Genomic DNA, 24,161 nt, shown 5'->3' with positions numbered 1-24,161 from the left:
CAGTTCTTGCCACACCTTGAAGACTGTTCCTGCCTGTGTTGCTGACTGCTGTCAGTGGTGAGCATATGTCCAAGCTTCTTCCTTGCAGCCTGCTTTATGACTTCCTTACGGGTTCTCCCTGTAGTGCATGTGTAATACTCCACTGTTCTATCACACCTAATCTGTTCTTTATCTAGAAGAATCACTTCAGGATAAAGGGCAGGGAGGGCAAAATAATAGAATACATGAAACTTGGGGCTCAATTCTAAGTTACACAGTGTGTGTGTGTGTGTGTGTGTGTGTGTGTGTGTGTGTGTGTGTGGTGTGTGCGTGTGTGTGTGTGTTCATGCACACTGGCGCACACACATGCCAACACATGCACACACACACACCGCACACACACACACACACACCCCACACAGCACACATACACATACACACACACACAACACAGACACACACACAACACAGACACACACACAACACAGACACACACAGGACAGGTATTACTCTAATACCTTGTGGTTAGAAACTATTACTATTTCCCAATGCTTTATGAAGCAAGGTATTGCATTACTAGAGTGCAATTGGAACTAGCCTCATGGAGAGATATAACTGCCCCCCCCAAAAAAAACAAAACAAAAAAACCCCAAAAGTACAAACTTTTTTTTCTTTCATCATCCCACTAACTCTTGCTAGCATTGACATTTGGCTGAAAATGGAGGCCAAGACCTATGATCCCGAGACAGCTCCCTAGGGCCCAGAGCAGAGACAGGAAGCTGATAGGAGGTCTTTGGGACTGGTCAGTCAGAGACATAGGCGCAGGGATCAGCATATGTCCTTTTTCATCTTCAAGATGATCTGCATGTGACTGGCAAATGCTCCATGGCTCTTGCACTCAGTGTAAGAGAGATATGCTGACTATACCATGTTGCCCAAGGAGGAACATGGCAGCAGAGAGCAGCGGAGTAAGCACCACACCAGCTGTTATTAACAGACAGACAAGATAGGAACATCGATGACATGTGTGTACATTAACTGGCGTGAAGATTATCTGTATATGGAGAAATTTTTCTATAGACCTAAGACCCCCAGATGAACCATACGATATGCTGTTCCCATGTGCTGTAGGGTTGGACTAATGAGCAGACTCACAGCAATCTCCTATCTTCCTTGTTGATATACAACCCTTCCCACCCCAGTTGGGTACTTAGAGCCTCAAACACCAGTCTAGACAGTCTGAATTACAGATAGCATGCAAACTACCCATGCAGACTGCCTTCAGCTAGTCTCCTTGGGACTCTCCGAGATGGTCGGTCTCACTTGCATGAAGCCAGCTCCCAGAGCTGCCATTCAGCAGATGCAAACATCCTACACAATTACTCTCTTCCCAGTTGCAGCAAAGCAGCTTCCCCTAGCCACATCACTGGAACATCTTATTTAAAGTTCACACCGAGTAGATGAGAGTGTTAATGGCTTAGTCTCTCCTAAATGAACAAGAGAACCGGGAGGCCTTTTTTCGATGGCTGATTGCTGCAGACTTGGTGTCTATCTGGCTTCCGAGGGTCCTGGCGCTGAATCTCGGTGGATAATCCTTAATGAACTGTCAACAGTACAACATTACTTGTCCATTCAGGACACCAGCTCCCACTCCCAGAACCCAGGTCCCGTGGTGCCCCTTTCACATTATTCAATGAAGTCCCCGCTAGGTGAGTTGGAGTCTGATGCTATCTAAATGCAATAAGAGGACCTCTGTGGTAGCAAAAGAATGGTTTTCTTGGCTTTCCCAGACAAAGGGAACTGGGACAGAGAGCAAGTCCCCAAGCCTCATACACACATCATTATGCTTTCTGTGCCAAGAGATGACTGCAGAAAGCCAGCAGGGAGGCAAGACACATTAGCTATCCTACGGTGGTAAGAGGAGGCCTTGCTCTGGGTGGCTCTTACACAAGCCACAGCTTCATTTTGCTCAGTGGTTGATTACCCTTTCCCATCAAAATGCACCCTCTTTCCAAAATGGAGTGATTTTTCAATGTAGAAGAAATATCTGTCTGTTGAGAAACACCTGGAAATTGTATTCCATGTAGCAAATCTCTTGAGAGTGACTGTTATACCTTCCTCCCGGTCTATGTGCATATCTCCCTGTATTTTCAAAGATGTAATCACATTATATATTCACTGTAAACATTTTGTTTACCTAATGGTACTTCCTGAGGCTTTCTCCTAGCATTAAAATATTCTAGAAGCTCTCCCAGCAAATGACTGTGTGGCATCCACCCTTTGAATATAGCTTAATTTATTCAGCCATCCTCTTGTTGATCAAATTGAGGTTGGTGTACTTTTTCCATTATTATAAATAAGGCTGTGATGACAATCACTGCACACAAATCGCTGTTAGGTCTGTAATTATTTCCCTTGGATAGAAGGGAATTCCCTTGCTAGAGTGGAATTACTGAGTCAAAGGGCGTGCACGTTTTAACACTGTTAACACTCTAATAGCTCATCGGTCTATCGCCTTAGAGAGATACTGTTCGACTTATCTTCCTTCCTGTCCATATAGCAAATGTTCCCCAAGGACACTCAGCTCTTATTTGTAGGAACTTTTAAATATATTAAACACATTTGCTTTTAAATGTACAAGTTTGAGGAAGTGCTTGTAGCATAAAATTTACCATCTCGACCATCATTAGATAAACATTGTTCAGTAATATCTATTCTAATTGTTATAGGACAGATCTCCAGGATATTTTTTAATCTTGAAAAACTATAACCTTGTACCCATTAAACAATGACATTCTCCCCTCCCCGCGTTTTCCCCAGTCCCTGGCTACCACTATTAGACTTTATAACTCTACACATTACACTTCTCTGAATAGCTATGTGGAATCAATATAGTTTCTGTTGATTTGTTTGTTTGTTTTTTAGCTTATTTTACTTACCATAATGTCCTCAACTTTCATCTGTGTTGTATGTGAGGAGATTTTTGTCCTTTATAATATTTTACTGTACATGCCTACCACATCTTACTTATTCACTCATCCATTAATGGATACCTTGGCTAGTCCACTCTTTGGCCATTACAATGTGAACAATGCTATGAACATGGGCTCATGTTTGTGGTGACTTTTTACATAATCTTCTAAAATGATTTCTATAAAATGCAACCTGTTATATTTTTTAATTTCTTCCTCATTTGATCTCAGAGTAGGCATCTCTTACCAAAGATTAGGGAGATATTCAAATATTTTCTACTGTTTCTCTTCTATCTCTCTTTTCATACTAAAGTCTGGACGGTACAGAACTAATGGATGGTTTAACTAATATCATATATTGTACTCTTGTACACTGGTAAAAAAGACATATCAATTCAAAATTCCTCAGATAAAGGAAGCGTATTCAGTAACATGAGGCTGAGGCACCAGCAGGAACCCCCTCACCACCACCACGTTCCTCTCTGGTCCAAGGCCTTTGGCCTTCACACGATCTGGTGAGTTTCATATGGCTTTGAAGTATCTTAAGAGAGACCCTGGAGTTATATATCATTTTACATGCACAATACTTAATCTCTTAGTTTCAAACCTTGAGGGAAAAGTAAGATGAGGTTTAACATAATTCAAGGCTTGTTTGCCCTTGTGTCTGTTTGATTTTTATGGCCCCATCAGTCAGCTGTAATCCATTATCTTTCTTTATCTTTGGCTTCAGTGTTATCTTTCCTCTGTCTTCATTCCTTCAGCTTATTAACATCTTTTTCCTGGCTTTTCTGTTTTGTTCCATTTATGTATTCTTACATCCATGCCATTCTGCTTTTAATAATATAGGCTCCTTGGTGCAAGACGTTCCCTTTTGAATGACTTACTTCCTTTGGACATTCAGGTTTTTGTTGTTTTGTTTCGCTTTTTTACATCAACTTAAAAGACTATCATTTTCTGTGTGAGAGTAGTCGATGAGAATGTTTGTCCACAACGGGTGTCACATCCCTTGGGACTGGAATTCCAGGTAGTTGTGAGCCTCCATTTGGGTGCTGCTATTGCACACTGGTTCTCCGGCTGAACAGTCTCCAGCTTCTTTCAACATCAACTTTTGATGGAGTCTTTTTTTTGTAATCCTACATATGTTATTTTTAAAAGAATTGTTTTGAAACTAATGAATCATTAGTTTGAAGGGAAATTACAACATATAAGATTTCTTTCTACTTATTTTTTGCATAAAAAGTCAATTAAAAGTTTTCTATTTTAAAATTATTTTATATGTTTGAATGTTTTGCCTGCATGTCTGTCTGTATGCATGCATGTATGTATGTCCACTACATGCATGCCTGATACATGAGGAGGAGAGAAGAGGGCATCTGAGTCCCTGAAGATTTGAAGTTAGGGATGGTTGTGAGCCACACTGATGGTGCCAGGAATCAAACTTGACAACAAACTTCTGAGCTGTCTCTCCAACGCCTGATATTTTCTTTATAAAAATTAGCATGGGCTCTGAACACTTGATTCTCTTTGTCATTGAACAAAGGATGTACAAAATTAATCTTCACTCAGCATTTTTGCTGAGCAAGTGAATAAAGGAATGTTTGATTTAGTTTGTACCTCTGAATCCAGGCTCTACAGTGCTGGGGCCTCGAACCCATAGCCCCATGCATGCGAAGCACACGCTTCACCACTGAACTCTACCCCTAGCATAATGGCCGTGCAACCCAAAGGGGCGTAGAGAACTGAGATAATTATGTGGGTGGCTTAGGGGGAGGCATTTGCCTGCTGCAGATAAAGCAACAGTGCCATGACTCAGCCTCAGATAGACCGTGAGCAAGCAAACTGAAATTGTTAATTAATTAACTCAGTGCACAGCTGATGATTGCCCTGTGCAGGGTCTTAGGCTACATGCAGGGTGGCTGAAAGGGTGAGATGCATTCCTTCTTGTACATCCAGAGGGTGAGACCCAAAGAACCAGGAAGCAGGGTCCCAGCATTGCCAGGAAGAAGACTACGTGTGCGCTGCAGGTATTCACAGAGACGATCTCTCGCAGTCTTTAGATTTGGGGATGTTTCTCTCTCTCCCCTCTAACAGGAACAGACTGTTGGCCATATGCCTTAGCTCCCTGGGGGTTGCCAGCAGTTGCTCCAGCCCAGGCTTTGGTGTACTTTCACATTCTGTAATCTTCCTGCTTTGCACTGTTGAGCTTAAGTCTTGGGCTCACATTCTTCTTCCTGGGCCCATTTTTTTTTTTTTTTTTTTTGGAACCTGACCTCTGTCTGCTTCCCGCCTTGTGACTTCACTAATCCCACTTTCCTGCAATATAGTACATCTTTATTTCTCCTGACAGTCTGAAAAGCCACAGGCTTTGGAGTAAAGTAAGCTTTGCTCAAATCCCCAAGACTTACCTTGCTCACTATGTGGTTTTTGACAAATGATCTAAACCAAGAAGGACTTTACTTCCTTCTGTGCCACATGGGGGTAATTAATGCATGCGATTTGAGGTGGTTTCAGCATTTCAATTAAGTGAGATTTTATATGATGCTCATAGTCAAGTGCTACAGACAGAGTGATTACCATTTCTTAATAAGAGGTCCTTCCCTGTGGATCAGAGGTCTCCTAAACCCAGAGACTTATTACATATCATCTGGTTTCAGCCCGACTTTATCCTTCACTGAGAACACTTTTTACTTAAGTATTTGAAGGAGTTCTGAGCCTTAAATTCTTGTCACCCGTTGCACTGAGTTTCTTGGGAGAATAAATGTCTTCAAGCCAGCTGCTGAGATGAATACTCTCTGTTTCCTGGCTTGTATGGTCCACACTTTCTTGGAGTTTCTCTCTCATGTCTCACCCGCGTGTCATCACAGCTACTATGGCTTTATTAGAGACAAAGCTGGCGCTTTGGCTCAGGGCCCCATCATTCTGACATTTTTCCTGCATGGAGTCTCTTCTGCCTCTGCCTCTGCCTCTCTGCCTCTCTGCCTCTCTGCCTCTCTGCCTCTCTGCCTCTCTGCCTCTCTGCCTCTCTGCCTCTCTGCCTCTCTGCCTCTCTGCCTCTCTGCCTCTCTGCCTCTCTGCCTCTCTGCCTCTCTCTCTGCCTCTCTCTCTGCCTCTCTGCCTCTCTTTCTGCCTCTCTGCCTCTCTCTCTGCCTCTCTCTCTGCCTCTCTGCCTCTCTGCCTCTCTCTCTGCCTCTCTCTCTGCCTCTCTCTGCCTCTTTCTCTGCCTCTCTCTCTCTCTGCCTCTCTCTCTTTGCCTCTCTCTCTCTGCCTCTCTGCCTCTCTGCCTCTCTGCCTCTCTGCCTCTGGCTGGCATCACTGTGAGTTTTCTTTCTTAAGAAGGAGGCTTCCTGAGCTGTTCATTATCAGGGAATCAGCTCTCAATGGTCACACCCTAAATCCCTGAGCCGAATGGCGAATGTGGACCCTCTGAGCAAGATAAAGGCAGCAGGCTGATCCATCCTCACCTACTTTCCTCTGAACATTATGTTTTATAATTCACTCTTTTCTGTCCTGACCCCGCCCCCTGCTAATTAGGAGGTAAAATAGGTTGGTTCTTAGAGCCTTTGTAGTTTTGATGGCCTGTGGTTTATAAACCTAACTAAATATAGACATTTAGGGAGCTAGAATACCAAAAATATTATAGTTCTCTTCACTTAAATCAAGTTTAAGAAGCTACAGAAATATAGAAACATATTTTAACGTAAAGTATTAAACCTAAGTATTGAATATAATATTTACCTATACCTGTCACATCTCTGTCTGTCCATGCATCTTCCTCTTACTGAGCCACTAGAAAAAAATTACAGGACGTTTCTATCACAAGATTCCTTCATAGCCATTTATATTCTACATGTAAGATAAGCACTATTCTGACTTCTGTCATCATCAAATAGCCTTGTCTTTCTTTTGGGCTTGTTTCAAAAGAGCTTGCTTTAGCCACTACACGAATGGGATCTTAGAATATGTATTCTTTCACATTTGGATTTTCAGCTTCAAAGTCATTTATGTTATGGTGTCTGCTAATAGTGTGTCCTGTGCAGAACTGTATCTTGCAGACATGCTAGAATGTATTCATTCAATCTGTATTTGTTGAGAACTCTAATATTTCCGTTTTCACATTTTAAATAAAGCTGTAATAAATAATCTTGTACTTGACTGAACATATACTCATGTTTCTTGGGTAAATACCTTGGTGTGGAATTGTTGGGATCTAGAGCAGGCATATTTTATCTACAACACTTTGTAAAAGGTTTATCATTTCATATTCACACTAGCAGTGTGCTAAGACCCCCATTTGCTCTATATCTCAACAATCATTGGTATTCTCTATGGGTCATAGTATTTCACTGTGGTTAAGAGCATTGCAGAAGAGGGGACAGGAAAAGGGTAAAAGCCAGAGGCAGTGGAAGACTATATGGAAACATCTCTGGTCATAGGAGAGCTGCTGCATGTATGAACCTGTTACAGCATTCACAAGACCTGTGTAAACCCAAGGCAGACCAAATCCTAGCCAGGAGAGGGAGTTGGGTACAAAGTCCTATCTCAAGCCTGAATAGATTTGTAATAGCTTCTGGGAAATGGAGGGTCAGTTTTCTCTAATGGTAAGACAGATACTCTCCAGTGAAAGGTTATACATCCAAGAATATTTGGTGCAACACACATTGATCCTAGAGAGTTTAAAAGGGGGCATCACAACCTTGGCTAGATAAGGAAATAACTCAGTAAGAACTAGCGATGATGGATATGTTTGAAGTAATTTGGGAGAGAGGGTGTATGTTAGCTTCAGGTAGAGGGAATTGCAGATGCAAAAGACTGTGAGACGGATCTGAGCAAGGCATGCTGCGAGAGCAGATCTTCTGATACTCCTGCACTGAGGAATGAAGAAGTTGGCCTAAGTCAGGGAAGCCAGTAGGGCAGTAGCATAGAGCGAATAGTATTTTACTGTTATGAATATGCAGCCCTGGAAGATTTTAAGAGGCATAGCATGATCTGCCGCCCTTATTTAGGTGACTTTGCATGTGTGACATCGTGAACAGATGCCAGTGAGTTCAGCTGAAGTAACAGGCTTGGTTCAACTTCTGCAGGTCAGATGATCATTGCTTGTGTCGTTAGCTGGTAGCTGGCTGATGAGATAGAAGAGAATGCCTCTGAGATGAATTTACAGGCAGCTGTGGAAGTATTTGCTAACTTCAGGGGACGGGGATCAGAGATAGAGATGACAAGGATCTTGATTGGGGTGATCCTTATGAGGCAGGCTTTGGGAGAAGCTCTTTGGAGACTGTTGAAATGATGAAGCTTTCTTTCCACGACCATGGATTGTTTTGTGTTCCTGTATCAAAATGCCTGCAGTTGGATAATTTATAAAGAACTTTTCTCTTTGTGGTTCTTGAGGTTGGGAATCTGGGACTCAAGATCGCAGAGCTGTGTCTAGTAAGAGCCTTTGTAGTGTGTCATCATGACTGAGGGCTCCCAATGGGGAGAGAAGGACCGTCATCTTACCCTTGTTATCTGCTGAAGGTCCCGCTCTGTATATCAATGTATGGATTTACAGATTAAATTTCCAATGCTTGAACCTTTGGGGACATATTCGAGACTCAGCAGCTCTGAGAAGAGTATGCTGAAATCCCAGCCCCCATGCCTGTGAGTCTGATCTTACTTGTAAACAGGACTTCCGTTGATGTAATTACAGAGGTTCTTAATCCAGTCCCACAAAGGCTTATGCTAACAAGTGGAGAGGTGAAAGGAGGGATTTATAAGCACAAAGAGAACTTCAGGGTAGATAAAGTTACTATCAGGATGGCTTTGGTCAAATTTCACTGTGAAGGCTGGCAAAGAAATGAAGCACTGGCTGGGGAGGGGGCCATGGGAGTTGCATTTAAGGTGGTGAGCTGAGGGATGAGTTCCACTGTGGATGAGTTTATTGAGGAGAGAAATCGATGCTTTGAGGATGAGGGGATGAGCTGAAGATGAAAGGAAGTGGATGCAACAGAGACAGGGATAGTGCACTTACCAAAATGCAGGAAAGACAGAGAGGAGATGATAAATGTAAGTACCCTGTAAATGAGAGCCCCTTCCTTGCACCTCAGCCTTCTCTAAGGAGGAGAAGGCAAGGTCAGAGGCTGAAGGATACAGAAAGCAGAAAATGTTGGAGATCTCAGGTGTTACTGTTGCTGTGAGGAAACAGCCTGCCCAAAGAGAACTTGGGGAGGAGAGGGTTTATTTGGCTTACACTTCCACATTCCTGTTTACCATCTATGGAAGTCAGGACAGGTACTCAAACTGGACCTGAACCTGGAGGCAGGACCTGATGCAGAGGCCACGGGGTGTGGGGCAGGGCAGGGCAGGATTGCTGCTTCAGAGCTTGTTCTACATGACTTACTCATCCTGCTTTCTTGTAGAACCCAGGGCTTTCCACCCAGAGCCTCCCACCCAGGGTTGACTTTACCAACAGTGATCCTTATGACATCTTTCACTAATTAAGAAAATGCTCCACAGCCTTCCTTACAGCCTAATCTTACAGAGCAATTTTTTTTCTAAATTTTCTCAAGTCAAAGAGGGGTCTCCCTCCTCTCCAGTGACTCTAGCTTGTGTCAAGTTGACATAAAAGTAGTCAGCACACCATGTTATACTCCATAAAAACTCTGGGAACTGTACTATGTTGTGGTGGTGGGCCTGGACTTGTGGTCCTTACCTCTAGAAAATGCCAAAAAGACACAGAGTTGATTGAAAAATACAGGCCTTCATAGATCTAGGCACACCCTTTATATATACATGCTTTTTTGTGTATCTATTCATTAAATTCTTTCAGTCATCTAATGAGGAAGACTCTACTATTTTTCTCTTTGTTTTAAATGTATGACTGATGAATGAACTAGAAATTTTAAGTAATCTGTCTCAAAATAGACAGCTAATAAGAAATGGAGCTGAAATTTTAATCCAGATGGTCAATGTAACCTTCCAATCCCCACCCCTACTCCCACACCTGAGATAGGACCATGCTACTGACAGTCCCTAGCACTAGGTATCATTTCTCCCTGACAGACTCATTCACTTAGATTTGAATGGCAATGACAATCACTTATTGAGTTAACATGTCTAGTTAGGGTTTTAAACACTTTATATGAGTTAATTAATTTAGTTACCACAAAGTATGATTAAAGGTATGATTAAGTTGTATAACTCATATCCTTTTACAGATCATAACCATAACTGGCCCAAAGTCCCATGGCTCCTCAGTGCAGCTGATAGGGCTCTGTTGCTGGTGTTTCTGCTGGGCAATTGTGATGGGATGATGTAGGAAGGGGTGGCTATCAGCATAACCACTGCCATTCCAATGGACAGGGAAAGAAAGGTACTGGGAATCTAATGGTCCATAAGTTAAATTAGTTTCTCCCAGGAGAGTCAAGAAAAGCTGTAGTTTGTAAGTTGTTCTCTCTGATTTCTGCTCAGACATCAGAATAGTCTCTGCTAAATATTTCAGAAGAGGTAGAGTACTTCAAATAGAAGTGGATCAGAGAGGGGCCTCTTGAATTGAACTCCAAGCCTCTCATATGGCCCACGTTTCCAAGAACTAGAACCAGTAGATGATGCCAAGTTAAATGTCCCACACTTATGCCATGCAAATCAAGCAATGTCAAACTCTGGTTGCTTCTGAGCAATGCTCCATCCCCAGAATGGTGGTTGAATCCACACAGCATCTCATGACCAAGGTGAAGAACTCAAGACCACATGGCCCCAGGGCAGATAGGTGTGAGACACGACATTTCCTTTTAGATGAGATATGAACCAGAATTCAGCATTTTCCTAGTCTCTTTTTTTTCCCCAAATAATCTCCACATGCATTTTAGTGAGTTCCTTAAACCAGGGAGGGACAAAGACATTACCAGTATAAGCTAGAAGCGGGAGTTCCCTGGATCATTGCAGAAGCTTGAATCCAAAGGATCTTCTTGTGTTTCTCCTGAAGCATTTCGAAATGTTGTCAACATCTTCTTGTGGTAGTAGGGACAATAATTATCTTTACTGAGTAAGTGTTCTGTGTATTATGTGCGTGTGTTAATACTTACCTTATGAGGCAGGCACACTCCCATTCACCAAGGAGAATAGCTGAGGCTTGAGAAGCATTAGTGCTTTGCCCAGAGCCACTGATCTGGTGTCAAAGCCATACTGATTTATTGGAAGCCTGTGTTCTTATCCTCTCTGGAGTTAGTTGGCACCTCAAGCTTAGCTTCCCTGGGACCATGGTAAATGGCAATAGCCCTCAGTCTAAAGAGTCAGGGCATGGATACGAGCCTCTGTCCTAAATCATTGTATAGCCATTCTGACTTCGATGATTAACTTCTCCAAGACTATTTCTTCATCTTCAAAGTGGGAAAAACCAATAAGATTTTTCCTGTAGATAATCAGAGGTGCTGTCTGCCTTAGCACCGTGACGCATGGTCTGAATTGAACAAAGTGGTAGCAGTTTCTCAGGATTCCCCTCACTAAGCCCATTAATTTGGTAGCACTTGCAGGAAGCACAGTAGTTTTGTAGAAACAGATGAAAACGGGTCTTAGTCTGCCAGAGACTAAGAAAGTACACACCAGCAAGTGATAACAAGAGGGGCCTCTTCAATTCACTCAGGTCTTAGGGCTCAGAGGTCTACCCTAACCTCCATGACCTTGCAAGACATTTGGAGCAGTGAGAGAACGAACTGTTGTCCCTGCAGAGAGCTCCTGCATCTTCCACATCCTCTGCTGGTCCTCTTCAGGACTGCTCTTGGCCAGAGTCCCGCTTAAGACAATGAGGCAGCTCTGAGATTCTGATTGGAGTCAAAGACGGGGATTTGGTTTGGCTGGGCTATCTTCCAAGGGGATTGCAGCCAACATAACTGAAGAGAAAATAAATGGTGCACTGGGGTCCTCTGGAGTAGAAATAAGCTTTAGTGTCATTTCCTCCTTCGTCAGGCAGGCTGTATGCACTTAGAGACTTTGGGAAGAGCGGTGGCCTGGGAAGGCAGAGGCCAGCAGTCATATCTCCATGACTTTGGGCTGCTGACCCCCTCCCAACTTCATTTTCTTCATCTATCAATACAGAACCTAAAAAGGGTGACCTCGGACACACCTCTAGTTATAGTTCAGCTTCCTCTGATTCTGCCTTCAAGGCAGGAACTAGATAAAGGGTTTACACCACATCCAGTTTCTGAAGGTTGATATTACCATTTCCAAAGGGCACTCTCACCTTTCTCCTTGGCAAATAGTTAGGAAACACATGAGGTATGACTTGGAAAGTTTTATCTTCATAGCAAATAATCTTCTATTTTTTTATTTTCTTTTCTCCCCACTCCCTGGTGCTAAAGATTGAACACAGGGCCTTGCATATACTGGAGGACTCTATGTCTCCAATGACACAGTGTTAGCAAATTGTCTGTGCTGACCTCGAACTTGCTTCCTCTTGCCCTAACAAGTTGAATAATTGAGATTGTGCTACTACACTTAGCTAAACTGTGTAATACATTAACTCACCCCCAAACACACAATTATCCCCCAAGAATATATAATATTTAAGATATGCTGGTAAAATCTCTTGTTACAGTGAATAAAGTTGACTTAGAATTTTCCCTCAACCATGCTCTTTCTTTTTCTTTTGCCACAGCTTTGAGGTGTGGATAGAAAAAAATATGTCTGTTTTTGTTTATTTGGATTTTGTTTCCAAAATCAAACACCTAAACCAATAAAACTGAATAAAACATTTATTTGAACTAAAAGTGTGTGTGTTCCATTCTGGAGGATGCTTCCTTGTTGGGTGGTTATCAAGCAGGGTTTTAGTATCTCGGTCTCTACCCCCACCTTATTTGATCTCTTCATTCTTCTATATCTAATGGCATCCTCCCAAGACTGCACTGTAGAAAGAAGAGTTTCATTCTGATGTGGTTGGATCCAAGGCTTTCTGTGACCTTGAGAATGCTCCCTGCTTACTGCTCTTGGCTTACATACTTCTTCTGTCCATGAACAAGTCCTGCAGTCTAGGGTTGTTCATTCAGAGTCCTCACAGCTGTGGCTACTCGCCTTCATGGAGGTGTGGCAACTAATTTCTGGTCCTGGTCCTTCTTGTCTTCCAAGGTTACATACAGCCTAGGCAGAAGGAAGACCTCAGGAGGTTGTTCACAGTAGAGAGGTCTCATCATGAGCCCTGGAGTACAAGGTCACCATAGGCTTGTGTGAGCAAGTACCTGAGTCCTCAGATGAAATAAATAGGGCATTTCTAGTAGCTACTTGTTACAGTTTTAAGGTGAATAGAGCAGTCATCCTTCAATTTCCTTTGTTAGAATCGGCATGGAAAATCACCTAGTTTGTTTGGCAGGAAGAACCTAGGGATGCTTTGCCTCCTAGTTCTCAGCTCTTCCCTTATAGAGCTAGGCTGAGGTTCATGGGAAATGGAAGGAACTCCAGGGGGTCCACTAGGGGAATGAGGCCTCAGTCTGGATGCAAAAGCTGGGGCTCTCCATCACTTTCTGACTGGGCCTCTTTCTGGTCCAAGTTCAGTTTAAAATTCATGCAGAGTGAGAATCCCTCAGGAGCTCCCTGCATGGGAAAGAGGGAAGAGTGGGCTTAACACAAGAGCATAAGGAAGGATTATTATTAGCCTGGAGCACCCTAGGAAGCCCTTGAAATACCTTTCTGCATTAAATCCTCACCACCTTTCTGTGAGGTGGCTGTCAGGTTGTCATTTACACAAGGAAAAGTGACTGGCTTCCCTGGCCACCTTCTGTTTATAAAATGCCCTGTATTGGGTTTATTTATTTATTTATTCTTATTGTTACAGAAGAGAGGAAAACACTGAGCCTAACCCCTCTTCCCAGTTCTCAGATGCTCTATAAATATTTTGAAAAGTAAGGAGATCACATGGTTAAAATTTCAAACAGTAAGTTAGTACAAAATCAAAGTTAAACATCGCCCAAGCCCTCTCCCGAGGGAATGAACGTTGTAAGCAAGTTTATTACTAGAAATACATGTTGCTTGCATAAAACATCATACTTGCAATGGGCCTGCAAGATATCCTTTTTGTATAACTTCTAATCATTCTTTCTATAAAAGCGATCATACTGAGACATTGTTTTGTGCCTCACTGTATAGTCTTCCTCTATCTCTTTTTCCTCCTCCCTTTTTCCTATCTTTCCTCCTCTTCCTCATTTTCCCAAGCCTTGGAAATTATCACATTCAGCATACACTGCTCTGCCTCAATCTTTTGCATGGTTGCTCCTTGCTGGTTAAAGAAAAAAATTGCAATCAAAACTGCACTGTCTACTCTGGTTCATATCTTGTGGAAAAATTGGAAAGCACGTAGGGGAAATTTCCCAGTAGTCAAATGGCAAGCCACTTAGGTACTGTTCCACAAAGTAATGGGGGTATTGCCACCATGTTATTGGGTATCATGGAATTCTTAGAGTTTTGTGAAATTGATTCGTTTTTTTAAAGACATACTGTAAGGGGCACGCACATCTTTTATCCCAGGACTGGGGAGGCAGAAGCAGGCAGATCTCTGTGTGTTTGAGAGCAGATTGGTCTACATAATCAGTTCCAGGACAGCCAGGACTATGTAGAGAGAACTGGAATAAAAACAAAACAACAAAATCAAAACCAACCAACCAACCAACCAACCAAAAAATGCATATCATATTTTCATTTACATTTTCTTAATTAAGAGTTAAGTTTAGTTATAATTTTATGTATCCACTGGCTTTCTCAGGTAGAGTGGAGCCAGCTGCAAGTGGGAGCAATTGTCTGTTTCCAGTTGATGTACACTTTTTTGCAGTTGGTGTGTCAGTGACATGATTCAACTGTGTGTTAGCCAGGGGGCAGCCCTTTATCCTGTGCAATGAAGTCTCCCACTGGAATTTTATATGTCCTCCCTCTGTTGTCTGGGACATAGTTTTGCACAGAGGAGTTTCAAGTTGTGTGTGTGTGTGTGTGTGTGTGTGTGTGTGTGTGTGTGTGTGTGTCTGGCCCTCAGTGTCCTTCGAGCTGTCTCTCAGCTGCTCAGAGCCCCCACTCCATGTGAGCTCTAAGCGCATGCTCTGCATTGCAAGCAGGCTCCAAAGCTGGAGAGCTCTAGCTCTGTCCCTGTGGCGGCTCTCTGGTTTATTCCACCCTCACTTTTCTCACTGTTCGCAAACCACCTTCACTATGGCAGCTCCAGGAGCCTTTAGCCCCACTGCTGAACATAAGGATAATTCTGCAACTGTTTAAAACTGTGCAGTCTGCTTTACCAACCTTTCCTTGGGGAATGTTAGGGTTCCGAGGCTGATTGAAGATTATAAACACATGCAGCCAGGATTTCAGAAATCCTGTGGCTTGCCTCTTCTTGGCACATTAGTCCCAGCAGGTGCTTATGGGTAATTTTAAAACTAGAGACTCTTTGTTGTCTTTGTTCTTGAAAACATTGATGATGTTTGAAATTCCTGAGGAAGAAGAGTTCAGTCAACCCAAACAAATCTATTAATCATCAAACTACCTATTCATAGCAATACCTGTCTCTCCATGTCCCCTTTATCTATTATATATCTAACCATTCATCTATCTAGTACTTTAATTTTATTACATCTATCAGCAAATAAATAAATTATTTAGAGGTTGTCAGGTCTAAAAGAAACTACTTAGGACAAATGGCTATCCATGGTGCCTATTAGTATACCACAGCGCATCTGACTTCCAGGCTCTCATGGCATAGCACGTACCTATTACACAGTCCTTCTGACTTTTCTCAGCTCTTCTCACCCCATTCCCTACCCTAAACTTCTCTAGCTCATGGGCTTTCCTCTCCCAGCTTCTCATTTCCATATAACCCTAGCATTTTGTTATGTACTCTCTTTTATCTTTCGTTCTTGGTCCCCCCCCCATCTCTTGTCCCGCTCTCTTTATCCCCCGCCCCCCGCCATTTTTCTATGACCCAGTCTGCTGGCCATATTTAGTGTACTACTTTCGCTCTCTGCTCTGGACTCTTCCTGATGTCTCTGGCTGTACTCTTCCTCATATCTACAATAAAACCCTTCTCCACAAGCATATGTCTGAGCTCTTATGTCCTCTGCTTATATATTGATGAGAGGTAAGTCAGCAGTAGAGCACTTAGCATGTACAAGGTCTTACGTTCCATTGCCAGCACTGAAACTAAAGAAACAAACTAAATCAACCAACAACAACAGCAACACACACACACACACACACACACACACACACACACACACACACACACACACCAGAACTCTAGCTGCACATCGTAGTATAACCTTCAATTATGGCACTGGGGAGGTTGAGGCAAAAAGATCATGACTTTAAGCCATCCTGGAATACATAGCGAGACTGAATTTTAAACAAATGAACAAATAAATAGACAAAACAGAATTATTTGTTAGTCTAACACACCTCCAGCTTTCCAGTATAAGAAACAGAGCACAGGATCAGTTCCCAATAGCTTTTCTCAATTATGTTTATGTCCTCACTACAGAAGTAACTGTTACCTTGAAACATGTATTTAAATTTTTGCTGAATGTCTTTATATTTGTGTAACATTATGCATGGCAGTGTCCTCAAACACTATCAAATATTATATTGCATATTTCAAACCTCCTTCTCTATCATGCCACCCCATTTTGCTCCAGTTTGCTTTGTGTACTCAGCATTAGGGCTCAGACCCTTCATGTTGATATTTGGAGTGTCAGTGTGCTTCCTCTCCTTACATTTCATTTTGTGCTGCTGCAGAATTATATTCGATGACTGCACCATGGTTCCTCACCTCTTTTCCAGAAAAGATTGCAGAAGATTGTAGAGCCCCTGTCCCTCTTGATTACAAATGGTGCTGCATTGAACTTGCTTATGCATTAGCTCCTCATGAACTCTCAAGGATTGGATTGCGGTGGATAGCTACAAAGTCACTGGGTCTGACTTCTATGGTAGCTATACTCAAAGCTGTCAGCCACTCACTGCCATGGGGCTTTTCAAGGCAGCTTTAGCAATTGCCCTTCCACCAGGATTCTAGTCAGAAGTCTTGGGCATTTACAAGTGTGCCAGTCTACTGGCTGTGAAATTCTGCTTCATTACGGTTTTAATTTGACTTTCCCTGATTGCTTCTGAGACTGAGCACCATTTTATGTGTATTGGCCCATTGGGTTTTCTCCTCTATAAGTTGCCTATTTGTTTTTTGTTTTGTTTTAACTCTTTGGCTTGCTTTTCCTTTTGATTGCTTTGAAGATACTGATGGTCTCTTGATATTATTATCTATGTGTTTTCTAGCCTGCAATATATAGTTTTAGGATAGTTTTTGATGTATCATGATTAAAAGCTTTTCAATAGTTTCTTCTCTGGTCTAAAATTCTATATTCATTGTCCTATATTCTCTTTTAACAATTTTTAGGGTTGATGTGATATATTTAGGTTCTTAGTGCTCTTTGAATTGATTTTTCTGTTTCTTTATGTATGCATTTAACTATGGCGGTATATTTTCCCCACTGTCCTATTTAACAAAACCCCTGGATGTTTTTAACTAATTTTACTATTCTCTTTTCCTTTCATTATTTCCAGTGAATTTTGAAGTAGGCAAAAGGAAGTAAAACATTTTTATTCTAAAGTATTAATGAATTCTTTAAAAGGCCTAACACTAACATTCTGGGGGTTGCGTAATATAGATTTTGTGTATTAACGTATTTAACCTTCTCAAAGGGAATGGGTAACATTATTATGTCTGTATGGCTTGGCTGGGTTTGAAATGGCGTGTCAATTGAATTCTAGGTTTAAGTGTGCCTCTGCCAGGATGTTTGTTTGTCCCAAGAACAAAGGAGTGGGTCCTGACACTTTTTAAAAACAAAACCTTTATGTCTGAGTTTCTGTGTGCATGTGATTACATGGAGGGCAGAGGATAGTATTGGATGCCCTAGAGATGAATGTGCAGGTGATTATGAGTGCTGGGACCCAAAACACTGGTCCTCTGTGGATGTCCTTAAACCACTGAGCCATCTTTTCAGCCTCCCCAACATTATTAAGAGCGTGGTTTCAGTTCCTATAGATTTCCTGTTTTATGTGTTTAGATTGATCTTTTTTTCTTTAATTTTAAGTAGGATTTGTCTTCGTTAGGGTTCCCATTGCTGTGAAGAGACACCATGAGCAAGGCATCTCTTGTAAAGGCAAACATTTCATTATGGCTGGCTTACAGGTTCAGAACTTCAGTCCATTATGATCATGGCAAGAAGCAGGTCAAAATGCAGTCAGCCATGGTGCTGGAAGAGCTGAGAGTTCTACATCTTCACTGAAAGGAAGCCAGGAGCAAATTGTTTCCAGGCCGCTAGGAGGAGGGTCCCAAGGCCCACCCCCACAGTGACACAGTTCCTCTAACAAAGGCCACACCTACTCCAACAAGGTTACACCTCCCAATAGTACCACGCCCTGGGCCAATCATTTTCAAACCCATAGCACCTTCTATCTGGCTATATTTAGATGTTGATCCCTTCTAACAAATTGTTTGAAGACTTGATTCTTTCTCTGGATCTAAAGACTGACATCTTCTATCTGCTCAGGAAAACAACAATTAACTTTTATTTATTGCTTCTGAACTGTCCCTTCTGTCCCTCCTCAGGGAGTCTTACTTGAAATGGCTTTCGACTCCTAGAGTGTCTGCCTGTCCTACAACTGTTATCTCTTTGTCTTTCTCCCGTCATGTGCAGCATGCATCTCTCCTTGAACACAACATCACCAGTTTTCCTCCCCATGCAGTCTGTTGTCCAGGAATGTAGCAGGCCCCCATTCTTGCTTGGTTTGTTTCTGTCTCATGGCTCCTGAAGTAACTTCACAGATTCTGTTGCGTACTATAGAAATCGCCATTTGGATACAATCTCATTTCCCCATCCTTTTTCTTGCAGCAACTCTCCTTTATAGGAAGAGGTCTTTCTAACCTTTTCTTTTCAGAACCAGGAGCACACAGCCCAATTTCAGGAGCCCAGTCTTGACCTCTCTGCTTTAGAAACTTCCTATCTGGGAACAGTTTCCCCTTTGTACTATCTCAGACTTGTGGCTCTCAAAGAGATTTGGGAAGGGCATGGGATTCTGACAGGCAGTCAAGACAGCCTGGTTAGAAACCAAGACAAAACCAAACTTTAGCGTTTTGTAAAAAGCTGTCAGTAGTTCCAATGAGGGCATGATGGTAGCACCTGGGGAATAGATGTCATCTCAATGGTCTTCCACCCAGGCGTATTCAGCAGGTTGTGACATGCATGCTCTAAAGCCTGAAGCCACCGTACTCCTGCTTATAGAGGGTATGTTTCTCTGTCCTGTGGCTTGTAGACTCTTGAGCTTCTTTGTCAACATATTTCACACAACCCTTGTTTACTTCTACCTACAGCCCTGGTACATTCATGGTTGCTTTTCTGTAATTCCAGTTTCCATAAAGAGAACCTGTTCTCCCTTGTCCTCTGGCTCTGGTGGCTGACAGACAGGGAGATTGATGGCAGTTTCTACTGGATGGAGAATAGAATGGTTCTTTGAGTGACATACTGTGGAATTGGAGGTACCTGCTCATGTCCTTCACATCAGTCCATCAACTCAGTGCATCATCATCAGGAAACAGAAGAGATACTGACTCCTTTCTTCTGATTGACCACTGGCACGGGACTTCTCTTTTTATCAGTCCATCTTCCCTTGTTTGTACAGAGGTTTTTTATATCACTCTGGACTTGTTTCTGGGTACAGCTGAAGACTGATCCTTTACTAGTTCCAACAAAACGTGGCCTTTGAGGCTTGCATCTCATCTGTTTCCCCTGGTGTTTGGATGTTGTTGCTGTTGCTGTGACCAGACGCCTGCCGGAAACAACTTCAAAGGCAAAGTGTTTGATCTAGCTAAGAGTCTAGAGGACTCAGTCCATGGTGGGTAAGGCATGACAGAGTGGATCTGTGTCAGGAAGGAGAGGGCACTGAAGCTCTGCCTGCTTTCTCTATGTCTCGTATTTCCAAATGCTCAGCCTATGGTATGGTCAGGGTGAGGCTTTCCTATAAGTCAGTTCTCTGTGGATGCATCCTCATGCTCCTCTCAAGCATGCCTCATTAATCTTTAGGGTTAGTCTACATACGGTCTGGTTGATAGTGAGGATTAATTATAATAGTCAAGAACTTATTAGAAATACAATTTTCAGGACTAACTACCCACCTAGAAGATTCTGGAGGTCAGTGACCTTTGTGTCATCCTGGGTAGTTGGGTGCTCACTCAAGTTTGAGTACCACTGAGCAAACCAAAGTTGAGGTGGTCACTGTGCTTTCCATATCAACCACATAAGCTAATTCCAGAAAAACACCTTTAGAGATACCTTTGAAGATCACATAGGAGTTGGGGTGGTGTATACCTTTATTTCCAACACTTGGTAGGTCAATATGTGAGTCTAGGGACTTTGAGGTCAAACTAGACTCCACCGTGTGACCCTGTTTTAAGACAAAGAAGGAATCTGTAGGATTGGTTTCCACATAGCTTTTCAATTTATTAACTTAAAATTCTGCAAACTGATTGACCCCAGAATTTTTCCAACCTCTACTATGCTCCTGGTCCTGCTTCATTAGCTATCAACACCATTTATTCTTTTTTTTTCTTATGCAGAGTCAATTTCCATGAGTTTGGATGTTGCCACCCAGAATTTTCCTCCTAGGGTTTCTACTATTTACCTTGGGCTCAGTCTTGGAGAAGAGTAAGAGCTGCTCTTCTCAGCTGAGGGTTGCATAGACATTTTGGACTTGGAAGGCTGCAGACCTGGGTGGGATTGAATTGGCACTGTTGCCCAGTTCTAGTTTTTATGAGGTGTTGAAATAGCCATGTACCAGTCAGATGGCTAATACAAATACAGACATAGGTGTCTCCCAGTTTTGACCTCTTAGTCTCAGTCTTTTCACCAATAAAATTGGAGGTGATATTAAAACAATAAACATAATAAATGATTTGCAAGCAGTATTGATTAAAAGGTAAAGAAAGTAATATATCCAAAAAATGTGCGTAAACTATAAAATACTAAAAAGTATCATCTATTGTTATGTCAAAAGTCATGCTTGCAGAGAGTCTCCATCCCTCTGCCTGTCCTTCAGTAGAGTGATCCAGAATCTTCAGTTCTCTTTCAGACAGGCAGAGCCCCAGAGCACTAGAGTAATGCTTAGTCCTGAGGGACCTTGTTCTTCTGACAGGTAAGAATGATTTGTAAACAGTACAGGCTCTGTTTTATGTTCCATCTTCCTTAGTATTGATTTGTTTATCAAATTTTTATTTATAAGGGCACAAAATAAAGCAGCCCAAATTCTGCAGGATGCATCACAGGTTCTGAATTAATGAGGTCCAAATTTATGAGGGCTCTGGATTGTTTCCTCCTTTCTATGATGGAGTAAGGGAACAATTGTGCTTGTTATGGAAGAGAGGGTCCTGGTGTGCCTTTGGTTGGTAGCATGTACCTTTTACATGCCTCCCCTCTCCTCTTGGGAAGGATGATTTGTCCAGCTGCCAGCAGCTGTCACATAGCTTGAGATTTGAGCAGAAGCCTTCAGTTCAGCGCTGACAGAGCCATAAAGGTATGAATCCTTACTACACTTCTCCAACAAGAAAGTCTCCTATAAAAAGCTGAAGAGTGGATGATCTACTGCTTTTCAGAGTCATGGGACCAGTGGCAGGGTTCTTATGACATTGTTATCCTGGAACCAGGGACCCTGATAGAATTGCAAGCTCTTGATTTTTGTCTCGTGTCTGCTAAATCCATCTATTTAAAATGTTTCCAGTATTCTGATCTATGCTTAGGATTGGGAACTGGGCTAAGAAGGAAGGAACAGGAAACAGGCTTCACTTTCCAGAGGAAGATTTCTAGAGCCTGAATATAAATAGCACCTGCAGGGGCCCCAGAAAATGGTCAGTGACCTTCCCTGTTCACATAAGTCATTGAGTTTGGGTTGTTTCTCTACTTGTCCTCGGGCAGGCAATGGGCGTTAGCACTAGCTATTCACTAGAAACCAAGGAGCTTCTTTAAAATATGTCTGATTCACCGGCCTCAGAGTCAGAATGTCTGAAGTTTGTCTGGGCTTCTGAACTTTTCAGAGTTCCAAGTTACCATGTGTTGAAGCCTCCAGTACATGTTTGCTAAGAGAAAACAATTTTGTTTTGTTGGCATGAGATATAATTTTTCTAGATATTTATTTTGTATTTATATTAGAAATTTTTGCATTAACTATAGAAATAAGTTACAAAATAATAGCTAAAAAGAGAAATAATTAGCTCTTAGATGACAAGGTACTTGTGTATTTTCCTTCAATCACTTTTCTTTGTGTCTTTTTTTTAATGCACCGGCTGCATATGGTTCTTATTATATTTAATATCTCATTTTCAAAAACTTTTTTACTGTATATATTACAAGTTCAGTTTGTAAAGCACAGTGTGGTGATCTGAATGCTTAGAGACTTTCCTTCACATCTGTATGTGTACTGAGGGTGTTTCTTGATGGAGTTAATTCTTCACAGTATTTACAAGCCCGTGTTTCAAGCACACCTATTTGAATGTCACAAGTATAATATTAGCTTTTTTTCTCTCTAAATTTCTTCTTTCATGGTCCTTAACCTGCCCTTGTCTTTTTCTTACCTCAGTGCACATGAAGAGGTCCGTACCTTGCCAGTTAGAGGATAGAGTTTTATTGCATGAAGTCAGGAAAGGAAAACAGAAAGATGTTGCCAGTGTTTTATAGCCACCATTCCACCTGCCAGCTCAGCTGTTGCTGTGTTTCTTTTAACTTGCTGGTCTGTGGTCCCATGAGTTGTGTATGAATAATGGATACACACGTGCACACACACACACACACACACACACACAGAGGGAGAGGGAAAGGGAGAGAAAGAGGGAGGAGGGAGGGGCTACCATTAGGCCCATTCCTTCTTGCTTTAGAAGAGAAGAAAAACAAAGGTGAAAAGCAAAAAAGAAAACCATCTAGTAACCGTAGACAAGAATTCGGGCAATACAGAAAAGTAACACTCATGCGCCAGTCTCTCCAAAGTAGCTGTGTATCCTCTGTTTTTAAAACGCTTTTTGAAGACTTTATTTACTATTTTTGTGTGTCTAGGTATTTTGCTTACATGTTTTGTCAGTACACCAGATACATGCAGAGGGCACAGAAGCCAGGAGAGGGTGTTGGACCCTCAGAATTACAGATGTTTGTGAGGTCTGTGGATGTAGATGGGTGGCCTTAATCACAGAACCATCTTTCCAGTCTACATCTGTGCATCCTATCTCAACCTTTTCATGTCTTTTTATAATGTAGTTACCTGAAATTTTACAGCTCTGTTATTGTATTTAATATATCACGTCCTCGACACTTGTCAACTTTAGGAAAGGATGGTGGGACAAGGTTAGGGGCCCTCACTTCGCTTGGTTCTCTGTCTGACTTGTTCTTCAGGATGGCAAAACTGCAGTATGCAAGTAGTTATGATTTTACATCTGGGATTTCAATCTCTTCTTGGACTTCAAAGACATGGTGTGGTCATTGCTGGTGATGCGGGTTGGTGTCCGTGAGCAATGATAACAACCCCAGAGCACAGGTCAAACAGCTCACACTCTATTGTGCCCTGTTGCCAAATTCCAATGTTCAGCAATCATTTTCAACTTTAGATGCTTCAAGTTGATCAGCATGTGACTCTAGTATAAATTGAGGAACATTGTAGTGTACTTAGTGGTCATTCTGAAATGCCGCAGTCAAACTATGTGTTGTCCTTTCTTCTACTTTTAATGAAACATTAGTCTCTGTCACATAGTTATATACATATATATATAATATATTGTATATAATATATATAAGCTGTGTATAACATATGTGTATATATGTCTCTGTATATGTAGCAATATATTCTCAGTAATATATGTGTATATATTATATTTATTATAATATATGTAATATTTTCCTTGAGCTTGTGGCTTACTGCTGGTTTGAACATAATCACACCATCATTGTTGGGCAAGATGGAGCTGTGATTGTCTTCTGTGTTGCTGTCATGAATGTGTCAGGTAATTCTGACCATCTTCTTGCAGGGCATTATGGGAAGGATGCTTACCGAAGTGGAGGACCAGATCTCCATAACTTCATCTCATCTGGATTTGTCACATTAGGAAGAGGACACACGAAGGGTACAGTGGAAACCATTTTTTACTAAAATACAGAGGTTGCCTAGGGAACCCAAATCTGAAATGTGAAG

The 24,161-nt window shown here is 42.0% G+C and overlaps 1 protein-coding gene across 2 annotated transcripts in view; it reads left to right on the top strand.

Annotated features, from left to right (window-relative positions):
* The window catches only part of Shisa6 (shisa family member 6), a 294,351-nt gene that overhangs the window by 112,707 nt on the left and 157,483 nt on the right, over positions 1–24,161 (top strand). Inside the window, exon 3 of one of the 2 annotated variants that reach the window (NM_001415765.1) lies at positions 23,998–24,093. The exons of the other annotated variant lie outside the window; for it this stretch is intronic. Within the exon in view, the coding sequence (NP_001402694.1) occupies positions 23,998–24,093 (96 nt within the window). The remainder of the gene's footprint in view (positions 1–23,997; positions 24,094–24,161) is intronic. 2 annotated transcript variants of the gene reach the window in all.

Source organism: Rattus norvegicus, chromosome 10 (assembly GCF_036323735.1).
Source record: "Rattus norvegicus strain BN/NHsdMcwi chromosome 10, GRCr8, whole genome shotgun sequence".
NCBI classification, from domain to species: domain Eukaryota; kingdom Metazoa; phylum Chordata; class Mammalia; order Rodentia; family Muridae; genus Rattus; species Rattus norvegicus.
Note: the sequence above shows the minus strand (reverse complement) of the source record. Positions and strands in the feature narration are given on the sequence as shown.